This window comes from Oncorhynchus masou, chromosome 32, assembly GCF_036934945.1.
Source record: "Oncorhynchus masou masou isolate Uvic2021 chromosome 32, UVic_Omas_1.1, whole genome shotgun sequence".
Classification (NCBI taxonomy): Eukaryota; Metazoa; Chordata; class Actinopteri; order Salmoniformes; family Salmonidae; genus Oncorhynchus; species Oncorhynchus masou.
The window spans coordinates 34,201,840-34,219,813 of record NC_088243.1 but is presented as its reverse complement, the minus strand read 5'-3'; the positions used below and the strand labels follow the sequence as shown (position 1 = coordinate 34,219,813).

Below are 17,974 nucleotides of genomic sequence, written 5' to 3'. Positions count from 1 at the left end.
GCTAAATAGATTTTTATTGATGTATTATTAAGTTAAAATAAGTGTTCATTCAGTATTGTTGTAATTGTCATTATTACAAATAAATAAATAAAAATCAGCCGATTTAATCGGTATTGGCTTTTTTGGTCCTCCAATAATCGGTATCGGCGTTGAAAAATCATAATCGGTCGACCTCTACAAGAGACAGGCTACTTTTTCAGGATACAGAACTGCATGTCCAGTGGAAATGTTGGATTTAAATGTCCTACTTTGATACATGAAATCACAATGGATTTTGCATTTGTGTGTATGAACAGAAGATGTACTGTAGGCAGATGTGTGTGAGCCTGTGTGGGTGTGCGCAAGCCAGGGATTTAGTGAGTGTGTGTGTGCATGTATGTGTGCATAACCTGTGTGTGTTTAACGTCTGTTTTGACATGAGCAATGGAAGGTGTGTGGAAGCTGTGGGTCTGGGAGCAGGAAGTGGCTCAGTATTGACTTCGCTCACTTCCTGCCCGTGTTGCAGGAGGCTGCTGCTCCTCTGTCACTCCTTTCGGGATGTTTTCCGCTCCTCCTCCTTCCTCCTCTCCTCTGTTTCTCTCACTATAAGTATGCTGGCCTGGGCCATTACCTCATCCGAGAGTCCAGAGCATGACCCACCCCAGCCCGGCACTGACTGACTGCCTGGCTGCCTGGAGGTTACATCACAGCTACTGGATAATACCGTTGAAGCGAGCGCACCTCAGACTGCCTGCTGAGAACCAAGGCTACTCACTCACTCAGTGTCAACGAGTAGGACAGTTCTGTCTTTTCTAGGGCAATTTCACAGCAACAGAATGACTCTGAAACTCAGATTTTTCACATTAAAAGTATACCAAACAAATACCATTGATTGCAAAGTTAAACAAGCCACACTCCTCTATGCACAAGGACTACTTTTGACAATTTCCACTGACAATTGTACAAAAACACATTTACTCAAAGAACTGTGCAGATGTAAAGTTTAGTAACAGAATGATGGTAAAATCTCCCTTTTTGTGTGACCATATCTGCTCCGAATAAAGATTCATAGATGTCTGCAGAAACAATGGGCTGTAAAGCTATGATATGGCACCTTGAGATTGAAAAATATGTATTTTGGTTGTTGAACTACAGTAAGTGAAGTGGATTAACACCCGGGAACAGAATGATGGTAACAGAATGACATCATGGGTCGCTGATCTGTACAACAGTCGTGGCCAAAAGTTTTGAGAATGACACAAATATTAATTTTCAAGTCTGCTGCTTCAGTGTCTTTAGATATTTTTGGCAGATGTTACTATTGAGTACTGAAGTATAATTACAAGCATTTCATAAGTGTCAAAGGCTTTTATTGACAATTACATGAAGTTGATGCAAAGAATCAATATTTGCAGTGTTGACCCTTCTTTTTCAAGACCACTGCAATCTGCCCTGGTATGCTGTCAATTAACTTCTGAGCCACGTCCTGACTTATTTCTGACTGATGGCAGCCCATTATTGCATAATCAATGCTTGGAGTTTTGTGTTTTTTTGTTTGTCCACCCGCCTCTTGAGGATTGACCACAAATTCTCAATGGGATTAAGGTCTGGGGAGTTTCCTGGTCAGGGACCCAATATCAATGTTTTGTTCCCCGAGCCACTTAGTTATCACTTTTGCCTAATGGCAAGGTGCTCCATCATAGATGGAGATGCACTCACACCTGCCTGCTGCCATTCCTGAGAAAGCTCTGGACTGGTGGTGCCCCGATCCCGCAGCTGAATCAAATTTAGTGGAAATGCAGTGGAAATGTTTTTTGGGGGTTCAGTTCATTTGCATGGAAAATAGGGACTTTGCAATTAATTGCAATTGCAATTCATCTGATCACTCTTCATAACATTCTGGAGTATATGCAAATTGCCATCATACAAACTTGAGGCAGCAGACTTGCCACGACTGTATACAGAAATGCATAATTAAAGTCATTCTCTTCATAGTAATGTATCCTGAATAGGTACACAAAGGTAGAAATACCTTAATATCCTCCTTTGCATGTTTAGGTATTATTCTACACAATGGCTATTATTCTAATGAGCTCCGCCCCCTAACAAGACCAAATTTGGTTGGTCCGAACTGGACCAAATCTGTACCCATCATAGACATCTATGTTTCACAAGTTTGGACCTCAGTACAGCACCGTAGAGCACAGCAGAGTCGATTAGAGTTCAGTACTGTAAAGTATAGTACAGTACTGTGCTGAATTGTACTGACATACTCTACTTTTATTTTCTTTACGGTACTGTACTGTACTGTACTGTCCAAACTTGTGAAAGAGACATCTATGATTGGTTTAGATCAGTGGTTCTTAACCTGGGTTCGATCGAACCCCAGGGGTTCGGTGAGTCAGTCTCAGGGGTTTGGCGGAGGTCAAGACACACATCCGACTCATACGATTCGTGATGACACGCCCCGCTTGGCCATCATTGGCCGCAGGTGATCACGCTACATTGCTTGGCCTATCTGTGCTGCAGGGAATTTGGTGCGCTCAGTAGTCGACTTGTGACTGTCGTGATGGTACGTCTTGTGATTTCTTTCTTAATATTTTAATCCCTTCATACTTACTATGTCGAGCAAAAAATGAAAGGGGTCGGACGAATATGTACAATATGGATTCACATGTATAACGGAACGTGATGGGAGTCAGTGTCCTAACTGCATGATTTGCAATGCCAAGTTGAGCAATTCTTGTCTAGCACCGGCAAAACTAAGAGAACACTTCCTTAAGCTGCATGGAGATGGAAAATACAAGAACACAACGCTCGCTGAATTCAAGGTGAAGAGAGCCAGATTCGATGAAAAGGCTACTCTGCCTGTTCTCGGCTTTGTACCCATCAACAACAACAACTAAGGCAGCCGATGTGAAGAAACTTGTGGATGACTTCTTCAAAGACAACAATCTTTCGTGGGATATGGTTTCTGCAGTTTGTTCGGACGGAGCTCCAGTCATGCTGGGAAGAAAGTCTGGTTTTGGTGCGCTAGTGAAAGCCGATGCATCACCCGTCATTGTTACGCATTGTATTCTGCACAGGCATGCGTTGGCAACAAAAACCTTACCTCCAAAACTGGCAGAAGTATTAAAAATTGTAGTGGAATGCGTGAACTATGTGCGAACTAGTGCTCTGAGGCACCGCATCTTCAGTGAGCTGTGTAAAGAAATGGGCTCTGAATTCGGGGTACTTCTGTACCATTCTAACGTTCGGTGGTGTCCCGGGGACAGGTGCTGAATCGTGTTTTTGCCGTGCGTGTGGAATTAGCCCTGTTTTTGCAAGAGCACCAACATTGTCATGCAGATTGCTTCAAAAAGTCTGAGTTCATTCTCATTTTAGCGTACATGGCTGATATCTTCGCAGCTCTCAATCATCTCAATCAAAAGATGCAGGGCGGTGGAGTCAACATCATCATCAAGCGGAGGAAAACCTGAAGGCTTTTCAAAAAATACGACAAACAGAGAACGATAACTTCGCAAACTTTCCCCTGCTGGACGACTGTGTAAATAAGATCGAAGATGTATCTGGAATCGGAGACATTTCTGTACCCGCGGAACTGAAGCAAGCAATTGCCACGCACTTAGATGAGCTTACAAAGTCTCTCGACGGATACTTCCCTACAAGAGAGTCATATCCAGCATGGGTGAGACAGCCGTTCACATTTAGTGTTGAGACAACAGATGTCAATGATGAATACCTCGATGAAGTCATTGAAATTCAGCAGAGCCAGGTTCAACAGCAACTCTTCAGAACAACAACGCTTTCGACGTTTTGGTGTCAACAAATGGTAACGTACCCTGTTATTGCTAAGAAAGCTCTGGAGATTTTCATACCGTTTGTTACAACATATCTTTGCGAGCAATCCTTTTCGAGGATGCTGGACATAAAAACGAAGAAAATGAACGGACTTTGTTGTGAAAATGACATGAGTGGCACTTGCCAAGGTGAAGCCGTGCATTTCTGAACTGGTCTCTGAAAGGCAACAGCAGAAGTCACACTCATTTGCAGTAAATATTCATTATTATGTTTTTGTTTGTGTGAAAATCATGTTTTGATGATTTTGTTCTTTGAACACAGTGATGTTGATGCACGGGTTCATTTTGTGCACCAGTAAAATATATACCTATGTTTTGAACATATTTTATTTTTCCAATTAAGAAGGGTTCGGTGAATGTGCATATGAAACTGGTGGGGTTCAGTACCTCCAACAAGGTTAAGAACCACTGGTTTAGATATACTCTTAGATTTTAAACTTGTGAAACAGACGTCTATGATTGGTTTAGATATAGACTCTTAGATGTTAAACCTGTGAAACAGACATCTATGATTGGTTTAGATATAGACTCTTAGATGTTAAACCTGTGAAACAGACATCTATGATTGGTTTAGATATAGACTCTTAGATGTTAAACCTGTGAAACAGACGTCTATGATTGGTTTAGATATAGACTCTTAGATGTTAAACCTGTGAAACAGACGTCTATGATTGGTTTAGATATAGACTCTTAGATTTTAAACTTGTGAAACAGACGTCTATGATTGGTTTAGATATAGACTCTTAGTTTTTAAACTTGTGAAACAGACAATTAGTGATAGTCAGTAACTATTCCACACCACCAACTAGAAAAGTTATTACAGTGTTACTACAATGGCTATGTCAGTATGATTTTGATAACTTTTCCATTATCAATAGCATACCCCTAATGGGCACATTTTGAGCTCAATAGAGCAAAATGAATAGCATTCTGCCTACATTAATTGCTGTATGGAAAACAATGGCATGCTGTATTGAATGGCGATTTGAGTGGTATCTCTTTCTGCTGTTTTCAGTGCAGTCCACTGTTGCAGTGTTTCAGGGGAATAAAGGTGTTTGAATGTGAGCTCTTTTCCGGAGCCAGTGGATTTTCTTCCATCCTCCACGTTGACTGCTGACGTGAGCCACAGGAAGTAGTTAACGGGAGCAGGAGTGTGTGTGTGACTCGTTGTGGCTAGGGTGAATTAAACAGCTGTGTTTCAAGCGCACTCTCTCGCTCTCTCTCTCTGCGGTGATATTGAGCCTGATGTTCATTCCACACACATCCACTGTGACTTCGCCCCCGTTCTGTCCCTACACCACTGGCCTGCTGGCTCTGGCTATGATGACTGAATGAAGGCAGCCATTACTCCATGAATCAGAGAAGCTCTATACAATATAAACTCCTCCTCATCAGATGGGGGCCCACCACAAATTAGTAGCGCTTGTCTAGGAAATATGACAAACCACACTGAACATAATCATAAATGTCACCAAACCAAATGAGTGGAAAAAAGAAGAGCAAACAACTGTTGAATGAATATGGTGACAGGGCCTTGATCAGCTGATGCCAATATCAAAAAGTGTATATGAGTTATTGTGTGTATACTGTCGGTTGAGTTGTAAATTAGGAGTGTTCCCACCCAATGTCTTCTGCACATAGTGGATACTCACAACTATTCTTCTTCTTCCTCCCCAGTTCCCAGAGTGTGGCTTCTTTGGCATGTATGACAAAATCCTGCTCTTCCGCCATGACTTGAACTCTGAGAACATCCTCCAGAGGCTGACGTCAGCAGAGGATATCCACGAGGGAGATCTGATAGAGGTGGTGCTCTCTGGTGAGTAGTACTGATCTGAGTTCAGCTCTAAGGGTTTTATTAACTTTTTAACTTGTTCTGTAGGCTATCTGTACTAATTCAGTAAGGCTTCTCTAAATCAAATCTGTGTGCCGTACAGTACTGTTTCACTCCATTCTAAAGCGCACCTCCAGAGACACAGGTGGCTAGTTTCCCCTCTCTTTTCCTGTCACATGTGATTTCAGTTTCCTGCTGACTATTAAGTGTAACAAACACTGTCTTGTAAAAGGATTCTGTTCAATCCGTCTCTATTGGGAAGCACCTGGACTGGACATCCCTCTCTCCCTGGTGTAGAACTAGAAGCATTGTCTGCATGGATCCAGACATAATATAACTCTGGTCCCAGATCGATCTGATCTGCTGGTGTATATCAGTGAGCCCCAGGCGAGTGTATTCATGAGACCACTGGTTTCCTCTGTCTCCTTCCCTCTGGGTTCAGACGGTTGACAGGTGTCAGCCTCAGTGCCGCACCTGGATGACTGTGTGAGGTCAGAGTAATTCCACATCCGCAAGCTCTACACCGACACTGCTACTTTGTCTTAGCCTTGTAGTTGGCCTACATCTGCTGAGGAGATCGACGTGTATCAAACTGGTGCAATACAATCTCAAAAATGTGTTGCTGTTCTAATCTGGCAGACTGAAAACACAAATTTTCTAATTATACTATTTATCGTTCCCTTAGTTGCTTCTCATTTAAATTAATACTTTAAACACACCATTCATTCCGGTGAATTCTTTGAGACCTGTTGTTCAGTTATGTGACTGAGAGAGACAAACAGCTCAGTGGTTTGGTCTAAAACCTCCCTCACTGTTAGAGGCCAGAGCTGATTTCTCTTGGCGCTGGACTCAAAGGGCCTGGCTTGTTTTCTCTGCAGTAAGTGATTGTAGTGGACCAACTGAGTATAAACATGCTGGTCTGTGCAGGGCGGCTCTGAAAAGAGTGGACAGGTCATCCCTAACCAGGGGGTTGGACATGGAGAGAGGGCTGTTTGCTCCAAGAAGCCCACTCACTGTTTGTTTCCCACTCAGTTTCCCTCTTATTTTTACAGGATATGACATAAAAAAAATGGATGTATACGCATGTGAAAATTATATTTATTTTATAGATCTTTTAGTCTGTGAAGAATGCTACAAACAATAACCTTTTGAATTATGTCTGATGGACACTTGTGAAGACTGATTAGTCAAAAATGAAAACAAACAGACATCACATTGATTTCAGGCCTGCTGCTTGTGAAAAACTCTTTATTGGCTCAATCTTCTGTGGGGATTGATGCAAAATATCTCAAACTCCATTTCATAAAGTTGAGGCCGTTCAAGGAAAATGAAGTGTTTGAAAAGCCCATGAATACCTTCTTTCATGTGTTTGTGCCAGGAAGCTATGAACAGTGTGATGGCATGTGATTTTTTTAAAGTTCTTTCTCCACTTTGAAGTTCTGGTTCTCCAAAGACATTTTTTGTTTCAGATGTCTCATACCTTAGCTCAGGGGATCTCAAAGTGTGGTGTGCAGGGGGTCCGTGGCCAGATAAATAAATATATACAGTATATCAAAATGTTTAACCATATTAGCTAAAGTAACGTTCTAGTCAACATAGATAATAGAACTAATGTGTTAGTTAACCTGCTACAGTCATGTAGTAACGTTATAGTGTATAGTCAGTAAGCAGTTACACCGGCGGTCCCCAGGGGCAATAAATGAATAAAACCAAAAGCTAACCTTGACTTGGAAGAGTTCCAGTGTTGTGTTGGATAGTCATAGCCAGCCAGCTAGCATAGCATCCCTCTGGTGTTTGAATAACTAAACAAGTCAGCTGCATTTGCTAGCTAAGTAAGTGAAACTGAAAGTGAAAAAAAGACACTCTTTCTCCTGCTTCTCCTTTATTTTTGAAGAAATTCATTTGTTCAAAACTGTTAAACTGTTGTCTTTCTCTCTCTTTGAGTCAACTACCAAAACACATTTTATGCAATGCAGTGCTAGCTAGCTGTAACTTATGCTTTCGGGACTAGATACAATATCTGATCCTTTGATTGGGTGGACAACCGTTTATGCTGCAAGAGCTCTGATAGGTTGGAGGAAGTTTTTATTTATTTAACTTTTATTGAACTAGACAAGTCAGTTAAGAACATATTCTTATTTACAATAAAGGACTACCCGGGCCAAACCCAGACAACGCTGGGCCAATTGTGCGCCGCCTTATGGGACTCCCAATCACAGCTGGTTGTGATATAGCCTGGCATCGAACCAGGGTCTGTAGAGACTCCTCTAGCACTGAGATGCAGTGCCTTAGACCGCTGTGCCACTCGGGAGACGTCCTCTGGAAATTATCATAATTACTGTGTAAGTCTATTGGAAGGGGGTGAGAACCAAGAGCCTCCTAGGTTTTGTATTGAAGTCAATGTACAAAGAGGAGGACGGAAGCTAGCTGTCCTCCAGCTACACCATTGTGCTACCCTACAGAGTGCTGTTGAGGCTACTATAGACCTTTATTTCAAAACAGTGTTTTAATCAATTATTTGGTGACTTGAATATATTTAGTGTAGTTTTATCTAAAAAGGATAACTTTTTTAAGGTTGTAAAATGTTTATTTTTATGAAGTTTCCTGAGGCGCATGGTCCTCCTTTTCCTCCTCTGAGGAGCCTCCACTGATAAAGTTAATGAAATATATATTATTCATATGGAGTTGGTGTGTGTCCATATGTATCTTGTCATGTCAACAGCTACAGAGAATGCCCCTGGTGCAGCTTGCATGGGATGCTGGGATTTCATCTTGATCTTATTAGAGAACTGAACCTGAAAAAAACACCCATGAACTCACTGAAACACAAAACCCCACACAAATAGTTAGTGACATCACACAGGGTTTTTCACCTAAATTCTGGTATAAAAGACTCCCTTGTTGGTCAGTGGTAACACCACAACAGCATAAATGATTGCAAAAGAATTGTGACAAAGAGACTTCTCTGTATAGATTATATTGATTTGGACCTGCTCTGCTACTTCTCACTGCCAGTTCTGGCCCTTAGGGGATGCAATTGCACAGGTTTGGTAGCAAATATCTATCTCTTATTCACATCTTGGATGAGTCACTCCTGTGAACTAACTGTCCCTTCCAAGAATGACCTCATAAAGTCCCTCTAACACAAACCACAACAGCTATGAACTCAACCATACTATGAACTCATCTCAATAACCCATTATCATTATGTGATCCTGCTCTGTTGAATGTCTGTCTGTCTGGTCTTTAGTGTGCTCTGTAATGCCAGATCACTCTGAAACAGATAACGGTGAGACAACCTAATTTCTGCTGTACTGACCCCTGCTGTAAGGAGGCTGTTGTAGCACTGTGTTGTTAATGGGATGGTATAGCACTGGCCCTAGTGAGAAAAACCATGACCTCGGAACAGAACATATTTTCCCTCTGGCGTCTCCCGCTGTTCCTGAGTGCCTCCCATATGAGCTTATAGGGTACTTCCCAGGTCAGACTGTCAGATACGGATGTGTTGACTCCACCGTGTGAACAGTTTGTTCCCTGGATCTGAGTTCTAGCTAGTTCTATGCGCACAGACATACCAGATCATCTGACTATTAACGGATGACAAAACAGCATCACATTCCTTTGCATTACAATGTACACTAAACATATTCACTTAATTCCTTTTCTTCTTTTTGTCATTTTCAGTCTTTGGTTCCTGTGTTTGAAGTTTATTTGCTTTCCTTTAGTTTTGTTTGCCATGTTTTTGTTTTAAGTTGTCTCTGGATTGCAGCTTTAGCCACAGTAGGGGACTTCCAGATCCGGCCTCATGCTCTATATGTCCACTCCTACAAAGCGCCCACCTTCTGTGACTACTGTGGGGAGATGCTATGGGGCCTCGTCCGCCAGGGGCTCAAATGTGAAGGTAAGCACACACACACACACACACACACACACACACACACACACACACACACACACACACACACACACACACACACACACACACACACACACACACACACACACACACACACACACACACACACACACACACACACAGGAGACTGCTGAGGGGAGGACGGCTTATAATAATGGCTGGAATGGAGTGAATGGAATGGTACCAGACACATGGAAACCATGTGTTTGATGTCTTTGATACCATTCCATTGATTCCGTTCCATCCATTACTATGAGCTCATCCTCCCTAATTAAGGTGCCACCAGCCGCCTGTGGCACACACTCACACAAGCTGTCTTTCACATGAAAGCCGGGGGGAAATGTGAACCTAAGCCCAAGGTGTCAAATTTTTACCTGACTCATACACTCACGCACGCACAAATCAAACAGGCCCTTCTCTTGGTCCAGTGTGAAGGGGTACATTAAGGCTGGTAGGGCCGTGCAGCAGGAAGCCTCAGTGGAGTGTGTGACTTCCCCCCATTACTAAAGCAGGCCTTTGAAGAGCCGGCCTCTTTGAATGGAGCCCAGTGTACTGATGCCAAGCGTTGGACTCAGCCTTCAAAGGCTCCTTAGTGCTGCTCTACCCTCTCAGATGGATCCAGCCTGTCCATCAGTAGAGCACAACCTTTCCCAGGGCCAGGAATGCAACAGACACTCAGATTGGAGGAAAGAATTGGACTGTTATAGCTAGTTAAATTACATTGAAATGTGGAAATGTGGAATGTAGAATTGCATGTAGTTTGTTATCAGTGGATCAGATCTATTTTATTCCCAGCTATTTTCATGCCACTAAAAATCCTTTAAAGCTTTCTCCAAGGAAGAATGTGATCCATTGACTGCATGTAGAGCCCTCTTGTGGACATTTAAGAGAATGGTGGGAAGAATCAAATTGATGCTTCCATACTGTACTAACGTACTGATTTTCCTTCTTGAGACAGATTATTCCAAATCAAATCAAATTTGATTTGTCACATACACATGGTGAGCAGATGTTAATGCGAGGGTAGCGAAATGCTTGTGCTTCTAGTTCCGACAATGCAGTAATAACCAACGAGTAATCTAACCCAACAAGTGTAAAGGGATGAAGAATATGTACATAAAGAAATATGAATGAATGATGGTACAGAACGGCATAGGCAAGATGCAGTAGATGGTATTGAGTACAGTATATACATATGAGATGAGTAATGTAGGGTATGTAAACATTATATTAAGTGGCATTGTTTAAAGTGGCTAGTGATACATGTATTACATAATGATGGCAAGATGCAGTAGGTGTTATAGAGTACAGTATATACCTATGAGATGAGTAATGTAGGGTATGTAAACATTATATTAAGTGGCATTGTTTAAAGTGGTTAGTGATAAAAAAATACATGTATGGCAGCAGCCACTTAATGTTAGTGGTGGCTGTTTAACAGTCTGATGGACTTGATAGAAGCTGTTTTTCAGTCTATCGGCCCCTGCTTTGATGCACCTGTACTGACCTCGCCTTCTGGATGATAGCTGGGTGAACAGGCAGTGGCTCGGGTGGTTGTTGTCCTTGATGATCTTTATGGCCTTCCTGTGACATTGGGTGGTGTAGGTGTCCTGAAGGGCAGGTAGTTTTCTCCTGGTGATGTGTTGTGCAGACCTCACTACCCTCTGGAGAGCCTTACGGTTGTGGGCGGAGCAGTTGCCGTACCAGGCGGTGATACAGCCCAACAGGAGGCTCTCGGTTGTGCATCTGTAAAAGTCTGTGAGTGCTTTTGGTGACAAGCAGAATTTCTTCAGCCTCCTGAGGTTGAAGAGCCGCTGCTGTGCCTTCTTCACCACGCTGTCTGTGTGGGTGGATGAATTCAGTTTGTCCGTGATGTGTACGCCGAGGAACTTAAAACGTTCTACTCTCTCCACTACTGTCCCGTTGATGTGGATATGGGGGTGCTCCCTCTGCTGTTTCCTGAAGTCCACAATCATCTCCTTTGTTTTGTTGACGTTGAGTGTGAGGTTATTTTCCTGACACCACACTCCGAGGGCCCTCACCTCCTCCCTGTAGGCCGTCTCATTGTTGTTGGTAATCAAGCCTACCACTGTAGTGTCGTCTACAAACTTGATGATTGAGTTGGAGGCGTGCATGGCCACACAGTCGTGGGTGAACAGGGAGTACAGGAGGGCTCAGAACGCACCCTTGTGGGGCCCCAGTGTTGAGGATCAGCGGGGTGGAGATGTTGTTACCTACCCTCACCACCTGGGGGCGGCCCGTCAGGAAGTCCAGTACCCAGTTGCACAGGGCGAGGTCGAGATCCAGGGTCACAAGCTTGATGACGAGCTTGGAGGGTAGTGTGGTGTTAAATGCTGAGCTGTAGTCGATGAACAGCATTCTCACATATGTATTTCTCTTGTCCAGATGGGTTAGGACAGTGTGCAGTGTGGTTGCGATTGCATCGTCTGTGGACCTATTTGGGCGGTAAGCAAATTGGAGTGGGTCTAGGGTGTCAGGTAGGGTGGAGGTGTTATGGTCCTTGACTAGTCTCTCAAAGCACTTCATGATGACGGAAGTGAGTGCTACGGGGCGGTAGTCGTTTAGCTCAGTTAACTTAGCTTTCTTGGGAACAGGAACAATGGTGGCCCTCTTGAAGCATGTGGGAACAGCAGGACGTGTCTTAAGGTGTCTCAATATGTCTTCACAAATATCTCAAGACATGTATATGGCTATGAAGTGTTGCATGGCTGAGTTTATCAAGCCCCAATGCCGACATCCAAAGAAACAGTCTGTTTGTGTTTGTTGCGTGTAGCATGTTCTGTACAGGATGTGTGTTATTCTTCATGTGTTTAGTGACCCCTGTGTCCTGTGTACTTCCAGGTTGTGGGCTGAACTACCACAAGCGCTGTGTCTTCAAGATCCCCAACAACTGCAGTGGGGTGAGGAAGAGACGTCTATCCAACGTGTCCCCGCCGGGCCCCTCGCTCTCAGTCCCCCGGCCCCTCCCTGGTCCCACAGAACATGCTGTGGTCGTCCTGGAGGAGGTAAGACCTACGCTTCCATTGGTTGAGAGAGATGTCCTGTGGTAAAGATACATTCTGTACCATGTAAAGAGCTTTGAGACCCAGTCAAAGGGTATATGTAAATGCATTTCCTTATAAAGTTACACCCTTGCACAGTTTATTGCTTACAAAGGGAAAATGGTGTATCTCAACGTCCCTTATGAATGTACTGTAGAGTTTTAATCTACAATACAGTTACTAACCAGTTCTAGTTACTTTCTTATATGTTCAATGTGATTGTAATCTAACTGTTATTCTGATTGAGACACATTTGTCAGTTGGCAAAACATCAACTACTAGGTGTAATTGTCTAAGTTCGTCTGCCAAATCTCTTGAAATATCTTATTGTGAAACACGACAGCAAATTGAATTGAATAAACTAGGATTATGAAACTTGTTTGTATGAGGCGAGCTGGATGGAGGCTAGCTGGATGGAGGCTCGCTGAATGGAATATTCTCAATGGTTGACCAGTGCTTATGAAAGGTCAATGCAAATTCAGTTAGACTAATGAAATGAAACACTTGTTAATTCTAGCCCATGTTTGTGTATTTTGTACTGTGTTGCTGTCTCGCTCATTGAACGGACACGCCATCCCTCCCCTCCTTCCCTCTTTTGCTATGTCCTTCCTTCCTCACTCCCCCTTAACCTTGGCTCACATACTTGTTCCATCTGCCCCTCCTTCCCTCTCTCCTTCCTTCCTTCCTTCCTTCCTTCCTTCCACCTCCTCCTCTCCTTCCCTCTGTCCCCTGCAGCAGCGCTCCCACCAGGAGGCAGGGAAGAGGATCCTGTCGTGGAGTGGCCGGCCCATCTGGATGGAGAAGATGGTGCTGGGGCGAGTCAAGGTGCCTCACACCTTCGCCATCCACACCTACACCCGGCCAACCATTTGTCAGTACTGCAAACGTCTGCTCAAGGGCCTGTTCCGCCAGGGCATGCAGTGCAAAGGTAATATCCTACCTTCCTTTGTCTCTGTTTCTCTGTATACCCCTCGGTCATTATCTGCCTGGACCGCTTTACCTTAATGCCGCTAGAGCTCCAGATTGTGCTATTAAATCAGTGTTTTCTATACTTTCTTTTCAGATTGTAAATTCAATTGCCATAAGCGGTGTGCATCAAAGGTACCAAGAGACTGCTTGGGCGAGGTTTCCTTCAATGGAGGTAGTTTCTGTTTACCTGTTTTATTTCACGTTGATATTATGCCTATGTCATGAGTCATACAGTAGCTGAGTAGCACATCTGTCGTTGTGTGTGTCCACAGAGCCTGCCAGCCCAGGGCCTGACTCTGACAGTACCATGGAGGTGGATAGTAGTGATGTGGAGAGCACCAGAGGACTACTGGATGACTCTGAGGAACCTTCAACCCCAGAACACAAGATGTTCTACATAGACTCTCCTTTCCTGGACCGCGAGAAGGACGAGGAGCCCATCAAGACCATCAGGTGTTTACGTTAACTTGTAGAGTAATAGTTGTGTACACAAAGACAGTTGAAGTTGGATGTTTACATACACTTAGGTTGGAGTCATTAAAACACGTTTTTTAACCGCTCCCCAAATTTCTTATTAACTATCTATAGTTTTGGTTAGTCGGTTAGGACATCTACTTTGTGCATGACACAAGTAATTTTTCCAACAATTGTTTACAGACAGATTATTTAACTTATAATTCACTGTATCACAATTCCAGTGGGTCAGAAGTTTACATACACTAAGTTGACTGTGCCTTTAAACAGCTTGGAAAATTCCAGAAAATGATGTCATGGCTTTAGAAGCTTCTGATAGGTTAATTGACAGGCGGCAGTTAGCCTGGACTAGTAACCGAATCCCCGAGCTGAGAAGTTAAACATCTGTTGTTCAGCCCCTAAACAAGGCAGTTAACCCACTGTTCCTAGGCTGTCATTGAAAATATGAATTTGTTCTTAACTGACTTGCCTAGTTAAATAAAGGTAAAATAAAAAATAAAATAAAAACTTGAGTCAATTGGAGGTGTACCAGTAGATGTATTTCAAGGCCTACCTTCAAACTCAGTGCCTCTTTTATTGACATCATGGGAAAGTCAAAAGAAATCAGCCAAGACCTCAGAAAATAATTGCTTGGGAGCAATTTCCAAATGCCTGAAGGTACCACGTTCATCTGTACAAACAGTAGTCCGCAAGTATAAACACCATGGGACCACGCAGCCATCATACCGCTCAGGAAGGAGACGCGCTCTGTCTCCTAGATATGAACGTAATTTGGTGAGAAATATGCAAATCAATCCCAGAACAACAGCAAAGGACCTTGTGAAGATGCTGGAGGAAACAGGTACAAAAGTATCTATATCCACAGTAAAACGAGTCCTATATTGACATAACCTGAAAGGCCGCTCAGCAAGGAAGAAGCCACTGCTCCAAAACCGGCATAGAAAAGCAAGACTATGGTTTGCAACTGCACATGGGGACAAAGATCGTACTTTTTGGAGAATGTCCTCTAGTCTGATGAAACAAAAATATAACTGTTTGGCCATAATGACCATTGTTATGTTAGGAGGAAAAAGGGGGAGGCTTGCAAGCCAAAGAACACTATCCCAACCGTGAAACACAGGGGTGGCAGTGTCATGTTGTGGGGGTGCTTTGCAGCAGGAGGGACTGGTGCACTTCACAAAATAGATGGCATCATGAGGGAGGACAATTATGTGGATATATTTAAGCAACATCTCAAGACATCAATCAGGAAGTTAAAGCTTGGTTGCAAATGGGTCTTCCAAATGGACAATGACCCCAAGCATACTTGCAAAATGGCTTAAGGACAACAAAATCAAGGTATTGGAGTGACCATCACAAGGCCCTGACCTCAATCCCATAGAAAATTTGTGGGCAGAACTGAAAAAGCGTGTGTGAGCAAGGAGGCCTACAAACCTGACTCAGTTACACCAGCTCTGTCAGGAGGAATGGGTCAAAATTTACTCAAATTATTATGGGAAGCTTGTGGAAGGCTACCCGAAATGTTTTACCCTCGTTAAACAATTTAAAGCCAATGCTACCAAATACTATTTGAGTGTATGTAAACTTCTGACCCACTGGGAATGTGATGAAATAAATAAAAGCTGAAATAAATCATTCTGTCTTCTATTATTTTGACATTTCACACACTTAAAATAAAGTGGTGATCCTAACTGACCTAAGACAGGGAATTTTTACTTGTATTCAATGTCAGGAATTTTGAAAAACTGAGTTTAAATATATTTGGCTAAGGTGTATGTAAACTTCCGACTTCAACTGTATCTATCTATCTAACTTCTTCCTTGCTTCCTTTCCATTTTTGCTCAGGTCCAGGTTGCTGCTAAGTACTTTGTGACAAATGTTTTAATAAAAATAGCTGTGTGTGTGTGTCCAGCCCATCCACCAGCAGTAACATCCCTCTGATGCGGGTGGTCCAGTCCATCAAACAGACCAAGAGGAGGAGCTCCACCATGGTGAGGGAGGGCTGGATGGTCCACTACACCAGCAGAGATAACCTGAGGAAGAGACACTACTGGAGGCTGGACACCAAGAGCCTCAGCCTGTTCCAGAACGACACTGGAGCCAAGTTTTATAAGGTGAGAGAGTAAGATGGTGCCGGAGAAGAAGGCAGACATTTTGCGTGCCCCCAACCGATTGTGTTTTTTGTTTGCTGATTTGTATTGTTTGTAACATATCTTTTTACTTATTTTGTACGTAAAGTTGTTGCTGCCATCTCTTATGACCGAGAATAACTTCTGGACATCAGGACTGCGATTACTCACCATGGACTGGCAGAATCCTTTTTTTCATTAACGAGTCTGACGAGGCCGACACGAACGATATGCTGCTTTCTCGCGAACAGGCCCGGATCCCCGTGATTTGCGTGAAGAGGAGGCAGAGAAAAAAGGGCCGGAGGGCGGGCTGCCTTCTGAGAATTCGTAGGCGATCGAATAAACCTCCACTTCCTTCCATTCTGCAAGCAAACGTGCAATCTTTGGACAATAAAATGGATGACCAACTGGGAAGATTGAACTACCAACTAGACATTCAAAACCGTAATATCTAATGCTTCACAGAGACGTGGCTGAACAATGACACTATCAACATACAGCTGGCTGGTTATACGCTGTACCGGCAGGATAGAACAGCGGTGTCTGGTAAGACAAGGGGCGGCCGGCTATATATATTTGTAAGTAACAGCTGGTGCACAATATCTAAGGAAGTCTCGAGCTATTGCTCCCCTGAGGTAGAGTATCTCATGATAAACTGTAGAACATACTACCTACCTTGAGAGTTTTCATCTGTATTTTTCGTAGGTGGCGCTCCTAGTAGCCGGGGACTTTAATGCAGGGAAACTTAAATCCATTTTACCAAATTTCTATCAGCATGTTAAATGTAAAACCAGAGGGAAACTCTGGACCACCTTTACTCCATACACCGAGACGCATACAAAACTCCCTCGCCCTCCCTTTGGCAAATCTGATCATAATTCTATCCTCCTGATTCCTGCTTACAAGCTAAAATTAAAGCAGGAAGCACCCGTGTCTAGATCAATAAAAAGTGGTCAAATGAAGCAGATGCAGGGGCCTCCCGGGCACAGTGGTTAAGGGCGCTGTACCTTCGTCTCTCCTGAGCCCGTACGGGAGTTGTAGCAATGAGACAAGATAGTAGCTGCTAAAACAATTGGATACCACAAAAATTGGTGAGAAAAAGGGGTAAAATCCAACAACAAAAAAACACACAACAAAAAAAATGAAGCAGATGCTAAGCTACAGGACTGTTTTGCAAGCACAGACTGGAATATGTTCCGGGATTCCTCCAATGGCATTGGGAAGTACACCACATCAGTCATTGGCTTCATCATAAGTGCATCGATGACGTTGTCCCCACAGTGACTGTACATACGTGCCCCAACCAGAGCCATGGATTACAGGCAACATCTGCGCTGAGCTAAAGGCTAGCGGGACTCTAACCCAGAAGCTTATAAGAAATCCCGCAATGCCCTCCAACGAACAATCAAACAGGGAAAGCGTCAATACAGGACTAAGATCGAATCGTACCACACTGGCTCTGACGCTCGTCGGATGTGGCAGAGCTTGCAAACCATTACAGACTCCAAAGGGAAGCATAGCCAAGAGCTGCCCAGTGATACGAGCCTACAAGACGAGCTAAACTACTTCTATGCTCCCTTCCAGGCAAATAACACTGAAACATGCATGAGCGCACCAGCTGTTCTGGAAAACTGTGTGATCACACTCTCCGCAGCCGATGTGAGTAAGATATTTACAAGACGGATTACCAGGACGTGTATTGCGAGCATGTGCTGACCAACTGGCAAGTGTCTTCCCTGACATTTTCAAACTCT

General features: G+C 43.5%; 1 protein-coding gene across 6 annotated transcripts in view; it reads left to right on the top strand.

The window, feature by feature from the left end:
* The window catches only part of LOC135525993 (serine/threonine-protein kinase D3-like), a 70,352-nt gene that overhangs the window by 38,511 nt on the left and 13,867 nt on the right, over positions 1-17,974 (top strand). For 5 of the 6 annotated variants that reach the window (XR_010453233.1, XM_064953994.1, XM_064953991.1 and 2 more), the window contains 7 exons: positions 5,517-5,655; positions 9,440-9,571; positions 12,449-12,612; positions 13,384-13,576; positions 13,712-13,789; positions 13,890-14,070; positions 16,004-16,205. Coding sequence is in view for 5 of the 6 variants with exons in the window: in XM_064953994.1 (XP_064810066.1) it covers positions 5,517-5,655; positions 9,440-9,571; positions 12,449-12,612; positions 13,384-13,576; positions 13,712-13,789; positions 13,890-14,070; positions 16,004-16,205 (1,089 nt within the window). In the remaining variant the exon portion in view is untranslated. The remainder of the gene's footprint in view (positions 1-5,516; positions 5,656-9,439; positions 9,572-12,448; positions 12,613-13,383; positions 13,577-13,711; positions 13,790-13,889; positions 14,071-16,003; positions 16,206-17,974) is intronic. The other variant, XM_064953995.1, reaches the window with a different exon arrangement.